At 39.8% G+C, this 23,038-nt stretch overlaps 1 protein-coding gene across 1 annotated transcript in view; it reads left to right on the top strand.

Moving 5' to 3' along the window:
- Window positions 1–23,038, top strand: part of zfpm1 (zinc finger protein, FOG family member 1) — a 152,454-nt gene that overhangs the window by 79,701 nt on the left and 49,715 nt on the right. Inside the window, exons 2-3 of the mRNA XM_061821705.1 lie at window positions 736–882; window positions 15,905–16,042. Coding sequence (XP_061677689.1) covers window positions 736–882; window positions 15,905–16,042 — 285 coding nt within the window. The remainder of the gene's footprint in view (window positions 1–735; window positions 883–15,904; window positions 16,043–23,038) is intronic.

Raw genomic sequence — 23,038 nt, forward strand, 5'->3', positions numbered from 1 at the left:
GTTTGATGATTTAAAACTTTTGTATGTGATGGGAAAAACAAAACAAAACCAAAAAAAAGAAATCCTCACTTGCATAAATAGGTGAACAAAGATGCATTGTCTTTTTGAGGAATTAACGTAAAATTTAATATTTTCCCACAATACACCTGAAGTGCGCTCACGGCACACTAATGTGCCCCAGCACATTAGTTGAGAATCACTGATACAAACACACATGGTGTCACAGCTTCCTTTCTTGTTTACCTGTGAACACTATAGAAAAAAAATAATGGCCATATTATTTTGTAGAAATCCTTTGCATATAAGGGTACTGAAATAAATGAGTAAGTCACAGATGTCCCATTATTTATTCAGGAATAATCTCTCTTACTTGAGCTCCTGCCCCCCGAAATGTGTGTGCCCTCTCTGGTAATAATAGTAGAAGACAAAATTTTCAAGTCCTTCAAATTCCTGTAACTAACTATAGCAGGTTGTATTCAACCGTCAATAAAAGATTTGGAAGAGAAGACCAACAAGTTATTTAAATGTAAGATTCCATTTAGATTTTACACTGTACTGTGAACACTATCGTCCACTATCTTGTTAACTGAAATAGCCAACTCGTGGCGTTATTTAAACTACAGTACAGTACAGTATTATAAAAAAAATACCCCCCTGTTTAAGGCCTCGTCACTAACAAGTGATTTGCATGAATATTTTTCCAATATATTACATCTTCATTTTTTTGTCTGGTAGGTTCCTTTGGAGAATTTGACGGCAATGAGGATAAGACTCTTGACAACCTGAGCCTCTCTGGAGAGGAGGCAGAGGCTTCAGACCAAGATGATTCCGCAGAAGGTGACAGCAGTAGTCCACCGACCTACACACCACAGTACAAGGAAGGTGAGACCTTCATCACAACCCAATAAAACAGATGGAAATTAATTGGCATGCATATGTATTTACAGCGCCGTTAAAGCAAAAGCACAGTCCCTCATAACTCATAACCTCTCCTGTCCTTCCCTAATGTGCTGTAGCGCTACAGTCCCATGCAACACCCATATTTAATGTTTAATTGTTGTAGATATGTAGTGATTTATTTCTCATCCTGTTTATATTAGTGTTATTTCTTTTGTCGTTGTTTCGCTATACCCTCTAGAAACTTTGTTTTATTCAAGTGATCGACTGATTCTCAATAAACTAAACCAAGAAACTACACTGGAAGATCAACAACTCCACTGTGACATACTAAACTGTTTCGGCATAAAAGGAATACAAATCTTCCACTTTGCTTTACCCAACAGCTGAACCGAGAAAAAAGGGGGAAAAAAAGAAGCTCAAACACATTTTGTCCTGATTGTTAATCTATGTAATAAATATTCAGCACATTTTTATCTGATCTGCAGGCCAATTGATTTTTTACCCCAAAAAATTAAAACTCCCAAATATTCTATTAACAACTATACATCATGAACCACAAGCAATAAAGTTAGAGCCAAGCAACATTTTTTTGTCTTTACAGAATGTGGAACCAATGAGTAAACGCAATGGGTTTTATTATACAGTATGCTTCAAGTCTCCCTCCAGTAAAGTTTTTCTTTTTTTTTTTAATGTTTAATTTATTTATTAATTTTATTTAATGCCTTACTTGAACCAGGATCCCTCACTATACATTGGACAAAAGTATAAGTGTGGGTATGTTTTGTGCTCATCTCGATGCTGTAAAATATGTAAACCCTTGCTGTCTGTGAGAATCTGGCTCATTCCTAGGCTGCTAGCTGGCTAGCGCTCATCAATTATCTGCAACAATGCACTGAATCCATCTTGCACAATATTTTTCCATTCATTCTGCTGCGGTCACTGTCTGCTATGAAAGTCGTGCAACTCGTCAGGCACAGCCATCTTCTTCAACATCTACTTCTACAGAGATCATTGTCTCCCTGGAGGGCTACATGCATCCATGATCCATGCTTCACTGCACAGTAAATCAAAATGGTGTCCGCCATAAACATGATATATTCTGTATTTTTTTCAAGTGAATACCACGTGGCCACATGGCAGCTCGTGTCACTATCACAAAAAGTAAGTAGTATACAGTAATCACTGTAATGGATAGGCTAACAGATGAAGTCAGACTGGAATCCCCTTGGACCATAATGTTTGCAGATGATATTGCGATATGCAGTGAAAGCAGGGAGCAGGTTGAAGAACAATTGGAAAGTTGGAGGCATGCACTGGAAAGGAGAGGAATGAAGATCAGCCCAAGTATAAAAGAATATATGTGCGTGAATGAGAAGGGTGGAGGGGGAAGAGTGAGGCTACATGGAGAAGCGATAGTGAGGGTGGGCGACTTTAAATACTTGGGCTCAACAATCCAGAGCAATGGTGAATGTGATAAGTAAAGAAACGAGTCCAAGTAGGTTTGAACATCTGGCGGAAGGTGCCTGTTGTGTTACGTGACAGAAGAGTCTCTGCGAGGATGAAGGGCAAAGTTGATAAAACAGTGGTGAGACCGGCCGTGATGTACGGATTAGAGACGGTGGCACTGAAGAGACAACAGGAAGCAGAACTGGAGGTGGCAGAAATGAAGATGTTGAGGTTCTCGCTCGAAGTGAGCACGTTGGATAGGATTAGAAATGAGGTCATTAGAGGGACAGCCAAAGTTAGATGTTTTGGAGACAAGGTTTAAGAGTGCAGACTTCGATGGTTTGGACATGTCCAGAGGCGAGAGAGTGACTACAGTGAAGAAAATAAGTATTTGAACACCCGGCTATATTGCAAGTTCTTTCACTTAGAAATCATGCAGGGGTCTGAAATTTTCATTGTAGGATCATGTCCATTGTGAGAGAGATAATCGAAAAAGAAAAATCCAGAAATCATGTATGATTTTTTTTTAACGATTTATTTGTGTGATACAGCTGCAAATAGGTATTGGAAACCTGTCCATCAGCTAAAATTCTGACCCTCAAAGACCTGTTAAATTAATTTAATTTAATTTAATGTAAATAACAGGACGACTGAACTGTATTAAGGAGAGGATGATCACGGCCATGTATTTTTAGATTTTGAGGAACAACCGCTTTCAACATGACAATGACCCGAAGCACACAGCCAGGAAAAGAAACACCAGAGACAAAATTTTTCAACTCCACATGGCTGAAAAGGGCTATGGAGAAATTGCCAAGCAGCTTGGTGAAAAAAGGTCCACTGTTGGAGCAATCATTAGAAAATGGAAGAAGCTAAACATGACGGTCAGTCTCAATCAGAGTGGAGCCCCATGCAAGATATCATCTCGCGGGGTCTCAGTGATCCTTAGAAAGGTGAGGAATCAGCCCAGGACTACACGACAGGACTTGGTCAATGACCTGAAAAGAGCTGGGACCCTCGTTTCCAAGGTGACTGTTCGTAATACACTAAGACGTCATGATTTCAAATCATGCATTGCACGGAAGGTTCCCCCTGCTTAAACCAGCACATGTTAAGGCCCGTCTTAAGTTTGCCAATGACCATTTGGATGATATAGAGGAGTCATAGGAGAAAGTTTTGTCGTAAGATGAAACCAAAATTGAACTTTTTGGTCATAATTCCACTAACAATGTTTGGAGGAAGACGAATGCTGAGTTCCAGCCAAAGAACAGCATCCCAACTGTGAAGCATGGACTAGTACTATCATGCTTTTGGGGTTTTTTTCTGCACATGGGACAGGATGACTGCACTTTATTAAGGAGAGGATGACCGCAGCCATGTATTTTGAGATTTTGGGGAACAACCTCTTTCCCTCAGTCAGAGCAATGAAGATGGGTCGTGGCTGGGTCTTTCAACATGACAATAACCTGAAGCACACACTCAGGAAAACCAAGGAGTGGCTCTGTAAAAAGCATATCAAGGTTCTGGTGTGGCCTAGCCAGTCTCCTGACCTAAACCCAATATAAAATCTTTGGAGCGAGCTGAAACTCCATGTTTCTCAGCGACAGCCGAGAAACCTGTCTGATCTAGAGATCTGTGTGGAGGAGTGGGCCAAAATCCCTCCTGCAGTGTGTGCAAACCTGGTGAACAACTACAGGAAACGTTTGACCTCTGTAATTGCAAACAAAGGCTTCTGTACCAAATATTAACATTGGTTTTCTCAGGTGTTCAAATACTTATTTGCGGCTGTATCACACAAATAAATCATTTACTAATCATACATTGTGATTTTTGGATTTTTCTTTTCAGATTAGCTCTCTCACCGTGGGCATGAACCTATGATGAAAATTTCAGACCCCTCCATTATTTCCAAGTGGGAGAACTTGCAATATAGCAGGGTGTTCAAATACTTATTTTCTTCACTGTATATTGGTAGAATGGTGCTGAGGATGGAGCTGCCAGGCAAATGAGCGAGAGGAAGACCAAAGAAAAGGTTGATGGATGTTATGAGAGAAGACATGAGGACAGTGGGTGTTAGAGAGGAAGATTAACAAGATAGGCTTAGATGGAAATAGATGACACACTGTGGTGACCCCTAACGGGACAAGCTGAAAGGAAAAAAAGATTTAAGTGGGACCAGAACCACCCGTGAAAAGTGAAAAACCGCAAAGTAGGATTTGCTGTCCCCTAGGAGTTTTCATGTATGTTTATGTGGGTACCAGAACAGCCTCTTCATCATCGTCACCGGGCAGGATTTGATCGTAAAGGGCTTTAGCCTTTGCCCTGATCATGTTGGTGTCCAAACTCACTGCCTTTTTTCTGCAATCCACTATCCACAAAGATAAAGCAGCTTTCATTCGGACAGTCCTCTTATTTTGCGGAGTCACAACACATTTGGCTTCTTTTTTGAATTGTGAAAAAGCAAATGTGTATTATGGGTTGATCTGTGCATTATGTGACATCTTATCCCACCCATCTTGTCTCTCCCATGCAGTCTAAATGTTTTTTTAAATAACTTTACTGGCCGTTAGATATTTGCAGTAAACTACAGTACAGTAGCTTTTGGATTCAGATATACAGTAATCCCTCTATACTTCATGGATAACCTATCGCGGGTTCAGTGCTTTGCGGATTTCCGCCCCCCCAAAAAAGCCAGCTCACTATGTACTAATCTGCCATCCCCGGCGCGACAACATGGACCAATGAAGCAAAATAACAATAATAATAATTAGATTTAAAAAAAAAAAAAAACAGCAATGCGGCATCCCCAGCAAGACAACATGGACCAATGAAGCTAAAAAAAACCAAAAAAAACCCCACCTGCATACATTAGTACAGTACTGTACTGTATATTATGGGGGAAGGCAATGCGCCATCCCCGGCGTGACGATATGGACCAATGAAGCAAAAATAAATACAAAAATAAAGAAAGAAGAAAAAAAATACCAGCATGTATTAGTACTGTACTGTATATTCAGGGGGAAGGAAATGCGCCATCCCTGGCATGATGACATGGACCAATGAAGAAAATAAATAGAGAAATACAAATAAATAGAGAAATAAGTGCCAGCATACATTAGTACAGTACTGTAGTAGGAAGCCGCATTCATAAGGTATAATGCGGCATCCTCAGCAAAAGGACAAGGACCTATGAAGGAAAAAAAAAACGCCATTTACCCATACTTGGGTAAATGGGTCTGGTACCAATTGACTGCGGATAAAGGAGGGTTTACTGTACTGTGTACAACACCTACGTGGAGTGAATGTCTTTTGCGGAGTCAATCAAAGATGCCATCGATCTGATCTCTGAATTATGACAATAAAACTGATCGGCCAATCAGCAAAAATTGCCAATTCGCAGCTGATTCCAGTCAGATAAAATCAGTGTAAGTCTAGTTATCCGGTAAGTTAGTTTAATAATATTTGTTTCAATACCTTTGCTCACTTGAAAACTGAGTGGCTTCAAACAAAAGGTGCTCAGTCCTGAGTTTTTTTTTAACACACACCATTAATTAAGCGCTCGAATTCTGAACTTTTGTTTCAATCAATTTTTTTTATATTGAACTCAAATGTCATCAGTATACAACAAAAACAAAGGAATTAACCTTGACATTCCAATACTTTTGGAGGGAACTGTAAGTTGGATGACATTGTAAGCTTTTCAGAAGTATGCTGTTTGACCTCGTAACGCAAGTTGAAAGAAATAAACCGCTTATAAGAGTGGCTGATTTTGGAACTGTATACTCATAAACTAAAATGTGCATAGTTAAATGTTTTATGGCTAATGCAGCCACCTCATTTTAGCTGCATGCAAAAGTCATAATATAACTGAAATTGGTACTCATCTGCCGAAAGAATGTCTTTAATTGAAAGTTGTCTTTCCCTGGCTAAATTAAATAGTAACAATTCTCAGTTGTCCATTTTACTGCGTTGTGTGGTAATTTGTTTCCAATACACATTGTTTTGGCAGATTATATGTGTACGATATATACTACTTGAAACATGGCAAGATCTGTTTTCGTTGATTGGTTTTTAGTTTTAACAGAGCATGCTGGGAAGCAGGGAATATTCTTAAAATAAAAAGTCAAAATCCCCATAACGTCAATGTCTAAGATTATTATCACAATGCTACATAATGGAACTATTAGCGATCAAAGGTTGCAATTGTTTGTGTACAGTTGAGGGTGGACTCTCCATCTAAATCCCCCCACTTCCTATTCACATTGACAATGATGAATGAATAACAAATCAGAGAATGAATCCTTACTCTTTGTTCTATTCCGAAATAAAAACATTTCGGTTTTCAACAAATGAAAAATCTACTTTGCTCTTTTGAAAACTATTTAGACCCCCTGTTTAAGGCCTGGTCACATTTTTTCACGGTCACAGTTTCAGTCACAGCAACGTAAAAGACAGTGGAAACTTTTTCACTTTACTTCTTGGGCACTTCTTTTTAGTTAAAATGGCTTAGTTTAACCATGATCCCTCGCTGCCCTCCCTTTGCCATGGTCTGGTTTGGCCAGGCTCAGCTCAGAAATATCAAGTAAATCCATGGTGGCTGCTTGAGAGCATGTGCTGGCTTGTACAAATTCAGTTAGTTAGTTTCGGTTAGCTAGCTTTTGAACAAAGAGGCCAGAGCATATCACTCCAATTGTAAAGTCTTTACACTCGCTTCCAGTCAGGTTTAAAATAGATTTTAAAGTTCTACTACTGGTGTATAAATCACTGGATGGCTTAGGTCCTGAATACTTGAAAGAAATGCTGACAGAATACAAACCTGGTTGGGTTCTGAGAGCGACTGTCTCAGGTCAAATAGTGGAGTGCACAGTCCAAAGCTAACATGGTGAAGCAGCATTTCTATTATGCTGCACAAAAAGTAAAATAAGTTGCCAACAGAAGTGACGTCTTCAAGTTTGAAATTTTTCAAATCCAGGTTAAAAGCTTCTTTTTTCTTATGCATTTGAGTACTTCCACTTGATATTTCTTAGACTGTAAGCGCTTTTATTTGTACTTTGATTTTCAAATTTTCAAAATTTGTATTTGAATGCTATTATTCATCAAAAGCACATTGATTTACTATGTGTATGAAATGTGGTATACAAATAAATTTGCTTTTTTTAACTGCTATTAATCGCTAGCTGTTGCAAAATCATCTGCCACGATGTGTTGCATGAATCTTGCATAGTTTATCCAATTCATCTGGTGCTAAAACTTCATTCTTGCAAGTATTCCCGCATCACTTCCTCATTAGATAATCCATTCTGTCTCTGGCATTTGGACATGAAAAGCAATCAGCAAAAAATTGAAATTATTTGCTGATCCCGATCACACCGATCAGATCTATTTGTAAATCACCTTTCTTCTCCTTTTTTCTTCTTCTGCAGATTGGCTTGACCATTAAGTTGCAGCTATGTCATCATTTTGTGATCTTTTTTTTCCATTTAGGAAGACCAAAGAAAAGGTTGATGGATGTTGTGAGGGAGGACATGAGGAGAGTGGGTGTTAGAGAGGAGGATGCACGAGGTAGGCTTGGATGGAAAAGATGACACGCTGTGGCGACCCCTAACGGGACAAGCCGAAAAGAAAAGAACAATTCAGTAAAATGGCCCTTCAGCATGTTTTAAAAAATATACCTATATTTTTAAAAATACTTCAACTCAATCTAGAGACCGCTTAATCTGTCCCCTCAATGCACCTCTTATCCTGTGCCTCCCGCTTGTACTGTCTGATAGCAGAGTGTTCAGTCATATTCTTTTGACTTATTCAAGATTTCTCTAGCTGTGTTTTTATAATCTTAAAAATTCCTGCACTTGTGAAATTTTGGGGCTGGAAGTGATAAGCGTCTGTTGGTTCGGTTGGTTTGATAAAGCCATGGAAATTCTGTCAGGTGCTAATCGAGACAAGATTAGAGATTAGCAAAACGTGCGTGTGCGTGCGTGCGTGCGTGTGTGCGTGTGCGTGCGTGTGTGTGCGTGCGTGTGTGTGCGCATGCTTACGTGTGCGTGTGTGTGCGCGCATGTCTCTATGCATGGGTGGGTACCTGCGTGGGTGTGTGTATGTTTTGTGTGCACATGTGAGAAAAACATAGGTGCGTGGTATAAAAGAAAAAAAATTTCCAACTTCGTCATTGACTGAATCTCCTTTGTTTCTGTTTCGTTCACTTCCGCCCCCAACATATAAATAAATCCCATCATCATCATCCCATCATTATATCCTCCTGTTTTCTCTTGGGTTTCTTGATTTCCCAGCACTGCCATTATCAGTTCTCTATTAATCAGCCATGTTTGACGAAGCAGGTCTTTCAACCAGGGATCAATACCGGGTCTTTATCTCGCCAGTGGTGCTAATAAGGCAAGGCCTCTTATCCACCATCTGGATGAGAGAAAGAGAGAGAGACTCGCACACATACACACACACACACACACACACACACACACACACACACACACACACACACACACACACACACACACTAATCCCAGCATGTCACATTTTCATTTTCCCCTCCAAATTTTGCAACAGTAGCAAGGACCTACTAACTTTTTTATTTTTTATTTTTTAACACAAAAAAGTTTCAATTATACTTCTTCATCACAGGAAGCCTGCCCGAAAGCTTACCGAGTAGTCAGTGTGCGACCCTGGTTTGACCTCTGATTGTCATGTCTTCTTTGGAGCCACTCGCATGATTTTTTGATCATCTATCCATCCATTATCTCCCATGCCATATAAGGCACAGGGAAAACATGGACAAACGCAATATTACTCCTCTTCTGTTTTATCATGATTGACAGTTACTGTATCTAATGCATTGTATACATTGAGTGTAAATCTCAGTGATTTATTTAAGACAGAGGTTTCTGCTTTTGGAGTCATCCATGAGTTCATCTGTTTGCTTCAACATTTAATCATTTGAAAGGTCATCTGTAAATTGAATTCTATCCCCGTTGACTTGGGATGAGAGGCAGGACACCCTGGATCACTCACCAGTAAATCTCATGGCTAACAAATTGAGACAAACAAACATTCCCTCTCACATTCACACCATCAGACAATTTTCATTCTTTACTGTAGTGACCGCAATGTAATATTGGTCTGTGCAAGGAAGCTGGACCACATACAAAATTGCAGGAGGAACATGCAAACTCCACATATCTGTAAATGCCTGAAGGAGCACTCTGCAAACAACTAATTAACCGTCTGTCATTTTATTCAAGTTTCTTTGTTCTGACTATTAAATAGGAAGCAGGGATAACCTGTGTTGTAACATTGTGTTGCATTTAAAAACATTTTTATCGTTTTATAGCCACCAGTGAGATGAGAAGGAAATGTAAGATATGGTCCTTGGCTGGTCTTCAACTGGGAATGTTTGGACTCATACATTCTTTCTCTTATGCTTCACCTTGGCCTCAAGAGACCAGATGTACAACTCTCCTTTGTTTAAAACTGTGCGCATGCACTAGAGGCACATCTTTTTCCATGTACTCTATTATATTGTCAGTGATTTGCTTGGTGTATCATCAATTGTCTATTAATCTTTTTATGTTTTTTTTTAATAGTAAAATTGTCCTATAATATTGGATTAAAAAATCAAAGAGGTGTGATTAATTATTCAAAGACCCTAAGCCACCTTTTAATAATACCATGTGGAAAGCTATAAACTGCTGGTTAGAGTGTCTCCGTGATAGTTCTGAGGATCGGAGTTCAAATTCCATCCAAGCCTGTGTGGAGTTTGCTTGTTCTCCCTGTGGCTGTGCGTGTTTTCTCTGGGATCTCCAGTTTCCTTCCACATCCTCAAAACATGAATGGTAGGTAAATTGAAGACTTCATAGGTGTAACTGTGAGTGTGGGAACCAGTTCAGGATGTACCCTGCCTCCTGCCTGACGATAGAAAGGATAGCCTCTAGTACTTACTTGACTCTTGTGAGGATAGGCAGCTTGGAAAAGGGATGTATTGTTGGATGAATATTGGAACGTGTTCTCAAGAGACTTCCATATTTTTCTAATTTACCTTCGGCAGTTTGTTAAAGTACTTAAATATTATCCATCCATCAATTTTCTTTGCCGCTTATCCTCACGAGGATCGCGGGGAGTGCTGGAGCCTATCCCAGCTGTCAATGGGCAGGAGACAGGGCACACCCTGAACTGGTTGCCAGCCAATCGCAGGGTGCATAGAGACAAACAGCCGCTCTCACAATCACACCTTGGAGCAATTTAGAGTGGCCAATTAATGTTGCATGTTTTCAGGATGTGGGAGGAAGCCGGAGTGCCCGGGGAAAACCCACGCAGGCACGGGGAGAACATGCAAACTCCACACAGGCGGGGCCGGGATCGAACCCGGGTCCACAGAACTGTGAGGCCTACGCTTTACCAGCTGATACACCGTGCCACCCTTAAATATTATTGTTCAATAAAAAAAAAATTGGCACTGTATTATTTTGACGTATTATTTTTAAGTTTTTATTTTAATAATGTGAATTGTGGCTGTAATGCACATAGTAAATTGTTGTGTACAGCCTTAGGGATGCTTTCCCACTTGCGCTTTTTTGTGACCTTTTGTCTGCTCTTCATGACATTAATCGTTTAATGGATTGTAAGTTTGAAGTGGGATAGTACCACTGTAGACGTTGGTGCAGTTGCTCCAAATATTTCACTACACAGCTATGGTAGTGGTACATCTACCTTGAGTTGCTCTCTGTACAGCCACTATAGTACAGGCAAGGGTAAGAAAACACAAAAGGGCAGAATTAAAGCCTCATTTTTCCCCCCAAAAACAAATATAGAAATGAGTTAGGAGGTGAGATTGTGGATGACTTTGTCCCTGCCAGTTTGACAGGGGAAGTTCAACTTATCAGATTGATGGAGACTGTCTTGCTATGTGGGGGGAGGGAGGGTTTTGGCAGGGAAGTGTCTGTCGACGCTTCCTGATACCTGCCTCCCTGTCTGAGATGATATGGGAGATAATATTGATAATATTAAACGCAATAACTGTGTCTCCAGCTTCCCTCCCATGCTCCATCCCCTGCAGGATAAAATCAATGTGCCATTCAATGTGATTTATAGCTGAAAATAATGGCACTATTTAGGCGGGTGGAGGGTGGGTCGTTGGGACATTTGTGTGTGTTACTGCGTGTGATCTGCATGGGTTGTTCATTGTTGTTTGTACAATATATTGCTGTCTAAGAGCAATTGCATGTAGAATCATTTGAAAAGTAGACATCAGATGATTTGATGTGTGTGCACGTGTGTGTTTGAAAATGTTGGTGTATTTGACAATGGAGATCCAATCTTTCAACGGTTACGATATTAATGTTGCTGTTGAAGGGTGTGTCTCATGGTCATAGGGCTTTTTATGGCAGCTATTGATTGGGCGCTATCGCTCTTTATCAAGGTGGGGATGTGAAGATAAACACAGCCTTTGTGCAGTATAAGCTAAAATTTTGGAGGCGAAGAAAAACATGCAAGGCTTAGGAGTTAAAGGGGGTAAATCTTAGATTATAAATAGACACTCATCCTCATATATTGGTTTTCATCTAACATCACATCATCCTTTAAGTGCATCATGGCCACAGTAATAATTCTGTACTTTGGAAAGAAATCTGAATCGTCTTTATTTTGCCAAGTACCTAAAAAAACAACACAAGGAATGGTTCGTATGAAGTTGAATAGTAGCATCATGTCCATTAAAGGACTCTTCTTCTTCCTTTCCTTTTGGATTGTCCCGTTACGGGTCGCCACAGCGTGTCATCTTTTTCCATCCAAGATCATCTCCTGCATCTTCCTCTCTAACCCCAACTGCCCTCATGTCTTCCCTCACCACATCCGTGAACATTCTCTTTGGTCTTCCTCTCGCTCTTTTGCCTGGCAGCTCCATCCTCCGCACCCTTCCACCAATATACTCACTCTCTCAACTCTGAAGATTTCCAAACCATCGAAGTCTGCTCTCTCGAATCTTGTCCATTAAAGGACATACATTATAAAGTTCAGATGACCTATATGTCACTTGCAAGTTCTGTTTAAGTTCTTATTGCTCACAAAGTGGCAGTTATGAATATCTATCTGCTTTGGAACAATTGGTAAATAACAAACTGACCTGGGAACACCCCTTAAATACCAAAAAACGATATGCCGCCTTTTCTTTGTGCTGGGATGCTCAATGCGTCGAGCCAGTTTTAGTTGATCGCGACAGCGTACCGAGAGAAAAAAAAATAAAAAAAGACGTCAGCCGTATTCACGCTACTCACCGAGTTCCCCCATATATTAAGCCTTTGCTTTTTTCTTAAAGTAAATAAATCTTATCAAACATGAGTAGGGATGCTGGAGCAAAGAAGAATACAAAAACTTATCACTTTCATTCGGAATGGGAGGCGGAATTTTATTTCATGGTCATATTCAAAGTGCATTTGCCTCATCTGCCAGTGCAGTGAAATATGTAGCAGCATTTTTGAACTGTTCACATGGAAAATACGACACTGACATTCTGAGCGAGATGAGAATAAGAAAAGAATTCCCAAGTGGCCAAACAGCAGTCAGTTTTCACACAACATAATTTGACAGCGAAATTTGCCACCAAACCATCGATCCGGGTTCGTCACATCATTGTTAATAAGAAGTCCTTCCAAGACGGAGAGATGGTAGAAGAGGCATAGCAGACTCATTGTTCCAATCTTTTAAAAATAAGGCGAAAATTTTCTCTTCGATAAAAGCACTACAGCTGTCAAGAATAGAGTTACATGGCGCTGTGAAGCCATGGTTGAGAACTTAACCCAGCAAATGTGGAAGGACATTGGAGATGGTGAGTATTTCTCACTGCAGTTGGACGAATCTACTGACGTGAGTGGCAGCCCATGTGTGCATTTTCATTCGTATGGTGTTTAGTGATCATCAACATGAACTCAGATACTTACAAAAAATATTCATAGTTAAGTGTCGTGTTGTGCAATATTGGCTCATGCAGTTATGCATGCCACACAAACATACTGTAAATTTACTCATAAAGAATCCTCAAAATACTTTAAAATAAATATGTCATCAAAGACGGGGACGAGTCTGCGTATCGACAAGAAGTGGCGAGACTGGAGATTTGGTGTGGTCAACACAACTTGGCGTTGAACACTCTAAAGACTGTGGAGATGATTGTAGACTTCAGGAGCCATCAACCATCGTGACCTTCAAGTTCTTGGGAATTACAGTCTCAGAGGACAAGACGAGGACGAACATCAACTCCATCCTCCATAAAGCCCAGCAAAGGATGTACTTCTTGCGGCTTCTGAGGAAGCACGCCCTGTCACAAGAGCTGCTGACACAGTTCTACACAGCGGTTCTCCAATTAGTACTGTGTACCTCCATCACAGTCTGGTTTAGGGCCGCCACAAAAAAGGACAAACTCAGACTACAACGGACAATCAAAACCACTGAACGGATTGTCGGCACCACGCTACCCACTATCGAGGACCTCCACGCAACGCGAACTAGCTCCAGAGCAGGCAGGATCCTTTCAGACCCTCCACATCCTGGCCACCAGCTTTTCCAGCTCCTTCCATCGGGAAAACGCTACAGATCGATGAAAGTCAAAACTAGCAGGCATTCGAACAGTTTTTTCCCTCTGGCAATTAAGTCATTAAATTCTTGATCAGCGAACCTACTATTTTTCTGCCTTGTGCCTTGTTAGGACACTCACTCACATACTGCTGGTCCAGTCAGTATTGGTATTTATTTATTATATTTTGTAGACCGCACGATTCGTCACTTTAAACTGCTCCCTTTGCACAAATGACGGGGTTAACATACTTATCTATGTAGATTTTACATCTTGCACGTATAGAATAGTTTCTATAAACAGAAATATCTCTTGTTCTTTGTTCTTGTTGCTATGTTGTTCCTTGTTCTTTGTTCTGAATGTTGTACCAGGACAGCACCGACTGTCAAAAAATCCCTTGTGGATTTTTTCACACTTGGTCATTAATGCTGATTATGATTCTGATTTTCCATTTTTAGTGGGTAGCTCTTTCTGACTTGGTCATTCTATTTCATCATTGGGTATTCTAATAAAAAAAAGAAAGGACAAAAAAAAAACATTTGACTCATTATTGTCTTTAAAAAACATCCAGATTTTCAATGTAGGCGACAGTTACTTAGCAAAGCTTCATTCTGTAGAATGAGGAAATAAGTGGCATTTTACAACAGCTCTCTGACATTTTGAGCTTTAAAAGATTTGTTTTCAAGCTATTTTTACATTTAATAAATTGGTAATAATGCACAAAAATAGCAGACTAAATGGGAACAGCCCAATAGTATTTTTTTTTTCGTGACGCACTCGGGAACATGTATTGGTATACGTAAATGTCCTGGTTGTTCTGTAACCTTGGACAGCAGTTTGATGGTTCAATCAGGCAGGTTTTGACCTAAATTTGGGTCAACCAAAATCTGGTCTAAAATAAAATATGATTATGTGATCTTACAAATGCTACTGAGTCCATTTGGGAGATTTTTTTTCTCCCCAAACTTAATTTTTAACTCCAGAATTATGGAATTAGCACCAATGTTTGCACTATTTGATAGGTCCAGGTTCCCCAAAGGTCTTTGAGGTGTGAGGTGGTGTTAATTCAGAAAACAAAGGTGATTGTAAAAAAGTGTGATAAATAGATTACGATTGCAACATCTTAATTTCATTCTGTATAGCCCTTGTCTGGATTGTGATGTAAAACCTAAAAAACAAGAAAAGAGTGATCTTTACTCAGATAGTCTGAGGTGCTGTGAAGTTACTATTGATCTCATCTTGACTAATCACAAGTTGTGCTAATGAGGAGGGACAGATACAGTAGATAAACAGACTGATAACAGCTGCAGTCAAAGTTCACATATACACATGCAAGTATAGATGCATTGTGTTAACACACGTGAAGACATTCAGGACTCAGACACACACACACACACACACACACACACACACGCATGGAGGTTAGAGCCACACAGGGATCTCTTTGATCATTGAGCAGGGGGGTCTGTAATCAGGTTGATCAATGGCAGGTATATCAGTGTTGATTAGAAGAACACCGGCAGCAGCTGTCTTTAATAAATGTGACAGGGCAAGTAGAAGAAGATAGAATGTGAAGGGGGGAAAAAAGCAAGCAGAACCCACCCCATGCCCCTACACTCAACATGAACAAGAGAGTGGAGTGGCGGACAACGATGAAAGAAAAATAATGAGATACCTGCAGGAGACAAGTAGAAATACCATAGCCCCAAAATAAGGGAGGTGAAAGCGGAGTTAAAGCACCATCTCTGATTCTCCAGAGTTGCAGATTTAATGAAAGGGGCCATCTCTGTTTGGCAAGGTGTTGTGTTACACAGGTCGGGTAGTCATTTCACAGCAGCCTTTGATCAACAGACAGAAACATCTTTTTCCCAGACACATTCACTCAATGAATCTGCTCATTTGAATGCCAATTACTGTATTATGAATGGTTTAGTCTTGAGCTCACAGAGAATTTTCACAAATGACTGTGTGTTTTGTATCTAGAACCGAGGAAGGACAACACTCATGGAGACCCTGAGGAGGGTGATGAAGATGGGGAAGCGCAATGTCTGGGACATACTAGTGGTAAAGAGGAAGAGGAGGGGGATGAAGAGGATGGTGTGTTAAAGTGGAAAGGTCCAGGTGAGTAGTTTGCCACAGCTAGTCTTTGTAGGTCTTCAAGTGTTTTGAAAGACTGTGAGGATGGCAAGCAAAACATGACAACAAGGTATCTATGGTTTGATACACTTGTGATATGTCACGTTCTCCTTCTGAGCCCTCACATGATCATTTCATTTCGGTTAATATCACCTTTGATGTATTTTACAATAACCTAGGCCTTCACTGTTGTTTACATCATTGTTTTTAAGTAGGCCCAAATAAATTGTGCAATGCTGTAGGCATCCATTCTCCTGGATAAGAAGTTAGAAGTCAATGAAAATATCACATGAAATTAAATAGAGTGTAAAGTGTGGTGCTCACCCATGGTGGCACCGCTGATGTTCTTCCCCGGATCCTGACTTCTGCTTCATTAGGCTAACGATGCTGATGAGTTCTCTGCTTTTAAAGCCATAACATTGATCATGTCCTTATGCGATAGTGTTCCATTTCATTTCTATTCTCTCAAATGGTCTAAATGGACATGCAGAGAATTGTTGATGGGGTTGCGAAAAAAAGCAACAAAAATATTTTATTTTTAGTTCGTACATAAATATACCCTTAAGCAATACATTTGTGATATCAAATGTATTATCAGAAGCATGTAATAGGAAACAATCACTACATCTCAAATGTGGGAAAAAAATGTTAAATACTGGTCGAGTAATCTATTTGGCAAATGAACTTTTTTTTACTTGTCTCTCACCTTAATGTTATCCATTTTTAAAAGTTATGAGATTTGTTGATTTTTAGAAAGTTAAATTCCAGCTATGTCCTGTATATTTGCTTCTGACAATACAGTAATGTATTGGGCTCTACATTAACATTTGTACTCATAGTACTAGTGTGACCAAGTTTTTCATTTAGCTTTGTGGCATACCATAGTTCCGAATGAAGTAAAAATATATAGTGACTGAAGATATGGTATTTAACTGTGAGCAAGATGTTTGTCTATAACAATCAGTGGCAGACAAAACAGGTCAACTCATAAAGGCTTTCATTTTATTTGATCATTTGTTGGATTCATAGCAGCCAGTTCTTAAGACTGAGAGCTCCTCACCTTCTTCCTCTGTGAAAACCACTTCATTTTGCGCATTACCAGAACTATATGTTTGACATACATTTAAGAATGATTGCATAAGTGTACCACCACTGTATAAAAGTATCATTTATGACACTATTTTGCAATATGTTTAGGAGTAAAACAAACCAATTTACAAACAGAACTTGGAAAATCTTTACTATTCCAGTTAATGAACTTCTATTTCAGTTCTCTTTTTTTTCTCACTATGCAATTCTCTTAAAAGGACTAACTTTGTACATATCTTTATTTGCCTGCGCTATGAACAGGGTTGTGACTCGTGTTACTTGAGAGATAAACAGACACATAGAGAAGAGTAGTCCAGATGAATTGAAAGGTAACATTTTTCATTTAAAATGAATACATTTTAGGTTAGCGTTAAAATAGCTATGTGGTGGCTATATCTTATTTCTACCTGCAGCTGGCAGCCAATTATATTACTATGAGAAACTTTTAACTCATAGAATTCAGAACAATGATAGAGACCTCTCTCTCATGCTGTCTGTGTAACTCTCTCTTTCTCTCTCTTGCTCTGTCTCTTTCTCTCCATTTTGCTACCTCTCTCTTTCTCTAAGAGCGTGCAGGAGGATTAGATTGTGGAGGAAAAAAGGTCACTTTCAACCATTAAAACATGCAGTCGCACATGTGAAACAAGAAGAAACTCACACAAACAGGAAAAAATATGTTGCAAATATGACCAATTTGCTCGTAGTCACCTGGAGTGCACATGCACACAGGAAACATAAACTTTAATTATCCATCTATTTTCTTATTCTCACAAGGGTCACGGGAATTCAGGCACAGGGAGAACTCCACACAAACGGGGCCGGAATTTGAACGCCGTTTCTCAGAAATGTGAGGCCAACGATCTAACCAGCTGCGTCACTGTGCCGCCTAAACTTTAATTAGCATTATGTTATGTATATACATGTACATGTACAATCTTTTCCAATTCTGTTCTATTTTTTACATCATTACCATGTTTTGCTCAGAAAAACAGTGAAATAGGTCTATGCAAGCATAGCAGCCCAAATCATCATTATCAGAGATCCATTTTGTAATAAAAAAAAAGGAGTAAAAAAAGAAAAAATTCCCCCCACACGAACATTTGTACCCTTCTGTTGTGACAGCATACTCCAATGTCCTTTGTGTTGTCCTACCTTCTCCCTTCTGAAGATGTGAATATGACAGGGATGCAAATATATTCAAGTCAAAAACAACAAAAAAAAAAAAAAAAAAACAGACACATACAGCCAGAAGGAGATAAGAAGAAAAATACCTTTCTTATCAAGGTTTGTTTATTTTTCTGTTTCTTTTGTTTTCAATGAGTTAAACAATGCACAAAGATTAGCAAACCATCTCTCACGATTTCCTTTTCAAGCTGTGGTCATTTATGTGTTTGCATGTTTAAACGTGTGAACACAGTGATGTGTGTTTGTTTCAATTCCTCCAGTGGGGAGGAAAGGATGTGTTCATTATCTTGCTGTCCCAGCCTTGTTCCTTTAACAGTAATTGGAGGGATATTAATTGCTGCGTGGTGGCTGGTTGATGGTAGCACCATGATGCTGTACTGATATGGTTTCTCCCCCCCCCAACTCAGCGGCACAAACTAACTGGCGGCTGAGCGAGGTGGTGGAGTAGAGGAGAGAAAAGGAGAGAGATAGCCTCTCTATCAGCTCCGGAGCAGGCGCTGTCTTTATCAGGCACACGATTGGCAAAAAGGAAACTTTGACCAGTCTGAATTTTTCTCTTATCGTGAAGCCTCCCCTTCCTCCATCGCTCCCTTCCTCCATCCATCCACCTTTCTCCTCCTCGGGTCTCTCCATCACAGGCGCGCTAACAACTCCGCTAACAGCCGCCCTCCTCCTTCTCTCCTCTCTGACCGAAAATATTATTTTTTTCTTCTTTTCTGTTCATCTGCTTTGTCGTTGTGGATTATTGCCACCTGTCAATATATGTTTGTTCATACAAAAATGCTCATCATGTATCAGACACTTCCCATAATGGCATGAGAGACAAAGTATGTATTGGCTAGAGTGGAAGTAAACAGGATTTTATCTCTTTTGGGAGTGTTGGCATTCCACTCGTTTCTCACTGTTGTTGGTTGTAGAGACTGCCTTTCGGAACGACAAGTTCCTACTGTTTAATCTTATGGGGTCTTGTCGTTTACTTTGTGCCAAGTTGTTCAGCAGTGTCAACATTAACACTGTGTCTCAACGTTTCTGTCTGTGTTAATTTATTAATATCAGATCAAGGGAAAATTAAGAGGTTGGATCAAATCTCACTTTGGATATGACTGATCGAGCTCTGATTTGACCGTAGAGGTATTTTGGAATTCTGTTATGGATGGAGACATTTTGTCGAATGAAGAATTTGTACAATTTCAGAAGGATTATGGTTTTGAACTTTCACTCCATTTATGGGCACTTAACCTCCGAGAAGAAACCACCTGCCAACTCCAGCTATTGTTTGAACAGCAAATGTCCAATTACTGTACTCTATTTCTCTGCGATTGCAGCTAAATAATAAACTTACCAATGTGTTTCGATGAACAGAAACTACAATCATGTATGAATTACATATTCATTGGCTGTTTTTTTTTTAATTGCATGCAAAACTAGCAGTACACTGCCCTCATCTACGGCTAATACATACATATATGTAGTGCAAGGGGTTTTACAGTACAGTTGGCTTTCTCATCCCTTTTTTCATCTCTTTAAGTGTTCCCATTCTTACACTCCACACGTATTATTCAATTTTCTTGCAACCACCTATAACTGATGTGCTTTTCACTCCATAAGTGCATCAATTCAGTTTACTCTAAATTGTTATAATTCTTTCAATCTTGCGTTTGTATCACAACCATACGATCTCTAAATTTATGTAAATACTGTAATGGTTTTGCCGCCATTACCAGTCAGCTGAGAAAACAATTTCAATTCAATTACAATTAATTAGCTCCTATTATTATATTCAGATATTATTTTATCAATGGACAACATTTTCAATGGCCCTATTTGTTAATTGTGGTATACATTATATATTTTAGATGTGTTTCAATAATTTTCATGATTATTTGAGATAATATAAGAAACAAGGCATTGACTTTATGACCTCTGCTGAAATAATGAAGGCCGTAAATTAAAGTAGTGATGATTCAGAATGGGTAAGTGAGCCCAGCAGTTTTCACTTGTCGAATGTATTCTCTCTATTTTGAAACAATCGATATGACATCTGTCTCTGCAGCAGTGTGTGTGTGTGTGTGGTGTGTGTGTGTGTGTGTGTGTGTGTGTGTGTGTGTGCGCATGTGCGCGTGTTCTTGTCATTTTGATTGAGCAGTAAGGTACCCTAAGAAAGGTCTACGTGGGAGCTAGTTCCTATCAGGGATGGTATGATTTGCTAAAGCTGCCATTTTTAATCTACAGTTTGTCCATATTGCATTATATGCAAAATAAATTATGAAGTGAAGAAATCTTTTGAATGACCTTGCAGGCTTGAAGGTTTGATATTTTCTCCCCTTGCAGCTTTAACTTCTTGATATGCAAATGGTGTCACAGTAATCCCTTGTCATTTGCTTGCTGGCAGTCTCTCCACATTCTCACCTTATAACTTCGTCACTGGCCAAAGAGACTCTCCATCAAAATAGTGAAAGTTTTTTATATCCAATACTAAACTGATGGACAGCAAAGCATGGATGGATAAAGGGTGAATTATCAAATTTACAAGCTATTTGAAAAAAAAAGATAACCTTGACGTCCATAGTACGACTCATGAGGTTAAACTGGTATTCCCAGCTTCCAATTGTCATGAAAATTTTGAGCGTGAATCAGCCATTATCTCTGTCGGGATAGTACAAAAAGACTCCTCTGCACGCTTGCATGAATGATACTTGAAGAGGGGTAAAAACACACTAAAACAAAACAAACTTTCTTCGCAACACAAGCTCTTGGATTGATTATTGATGGTCTAAAATTTTCATCCATCCATCCATCCGTCTTCTACTGCGTATCTGAGTTTGGGTCCTGGGTGGAGTAGCTTTAACAGGGTCGCCTAGATTTCCCTTGTACTTCACACAGCTCTTCAAGCCAGCAGAGAGACATAGTCTCTCCAGCGTGTCCTGGGTCGTCCCCTGGGTCTCCTTCCGGGGAGACATGCCTGGAACACCTCACCAGGGAGGCGCCCGAGAGTCATCCAAATCAGATGCCCCAGCCACCTCATCTGGTTCCTCTAAATGTATAAGAGCAGCGCCTTTGCTCTGAGCCATTCGCAGATGACGGACCCTCTCAACCTTTCTCTCAGGTATAGCCCAGACACCTTGCAAAATACATTGAAGAAAATAAGTATTTGAACACCCTGCTGTATTGCAAATTCTCCCACTTTGAAATCATGGAGGGGTCTGAAATTTTCATCCTATGTTCATGTCCTCTGTGAGAGAGATAATCTAAAAAGAAAAATCCAGAAAATCACAATGTATGATTTTTTTTTTAATGATTTATTTGTGTGATACAGCTGCAAATAAGTATTTGAACGCCTGAGAAAACCAATGTTAATATTTGGTACAGTAGACTTTGCAATTACAGAGGTAAAACTTTTCCTGTAGTTGTTCACCAGGTACAGGCACACACTGCAGGAGGGATCTTAGCCCACACCTCCACACAGATCTTCTCTAGATCAGACAGGTTTCTGGGCTTTTGCTGAGAAACACAGAGTTTCAGCTCCCTCTAAAGATTTTGTATTGGGTTTACGTCTGGAGACTGGCTAGACCACGCCAGAACCTTGATATGCTTTTTACAGAGCCACTCCTTGGCTTTCCTGGCTGTGTGCTTCAGGTCATTGTCATGTTGAAAGACTCAGCCACGACCCATCGTCATTGCTCTGACTGAAAGAAAGAGGTAGTTCCCCTAAATCTCACCATACATGGCCGCGGTCATCCCTTCCTTAATACAGTGCAGTTGTCCTGTCCCATGTGCAGAACAACGCCCCCAAAGCATGATGCATCCATCTCCGTGCTTTACAGTAGGAATGGTGTTCTTTGGATTGAACTCCTCATTCATCTTCGTCCAAACACGATTAGTGTAATTATGACCAGAAAATTCAATTTTTGTCTCATCTAACCACAAAACTCTCTCCCATGACTCCTCTGTATCATCCAAATGGTTACTGGCAAACTTAAGACGGGCCTTGACATGTGCTGGTTTAACCAGGTGAACCTTCCTCACCATGCATAAGTTCAAACCATGACATATTAGTGTATTACCAACAGCCACCTTGGTCCCAGCTATTTTCAGGTCATTGACCAAGTCCTGTCGTGTAGTCCTGGGCTGATTCTTCACCTTTCTAAGGATCATTGAGACCCCACGAGGTGATATCTTGCATGGGGCTCCACTCTGATTAAGAGTGACCGTTACGTTTAGCTTCTTCCATTTTCTAATGATTGCTCCAAAAGTGAACCTTTTTTCGCTTAGCTGCTTGACAATTTCTCCGTAGTCCTTTTCAGCCATGGGGAGTTGTACAATTTTTTCTCTGGTGTCTTTGGACAACTCTTTGGTCTTGGCAATGTTACAAGTTTGAGTCTTACTGATTGTATGGGGTGGACAGGTGTCTTTATGCAGTGAATGACCTCACACAGGTGCATCTGATTCAAGATAGAGTGTAGGTGGACTTTTAAAGTCTTTGAGGGGCAGAATTCTAGCTGATAGACAGGTGTTCAAATACGTATTTGCAGATGTATAGCACAAATAAGTCGTTAAAAAAATCATACTTTGTGATTTATGGATTTTTCTTTTTGGATTATCACTCTCACAGTGGACATGCACCTATGATGAAAATTTCAGACCCCTCCATCATTTCTGAGAGAACTTGCAATATAGCAGGGTGTTCAAATACCTATTTTCTTCACT

This window comes from Syngnathoides biaculeatus, chromosome 6, assembly GCF_019802595.1.
Source record: "Syngnathoides biaculeatus isolate LvHL_M chromosome 6, ASM1980259v1, whole genome shotgun sequence".
NCBI classification, from domain to species: Eukaryota; Metazoa; Chordata; class Actinopteri; order Syngnathiformes; family Syngnathidae; genus Syngnathoides; species Syngnathoides biaculeatus.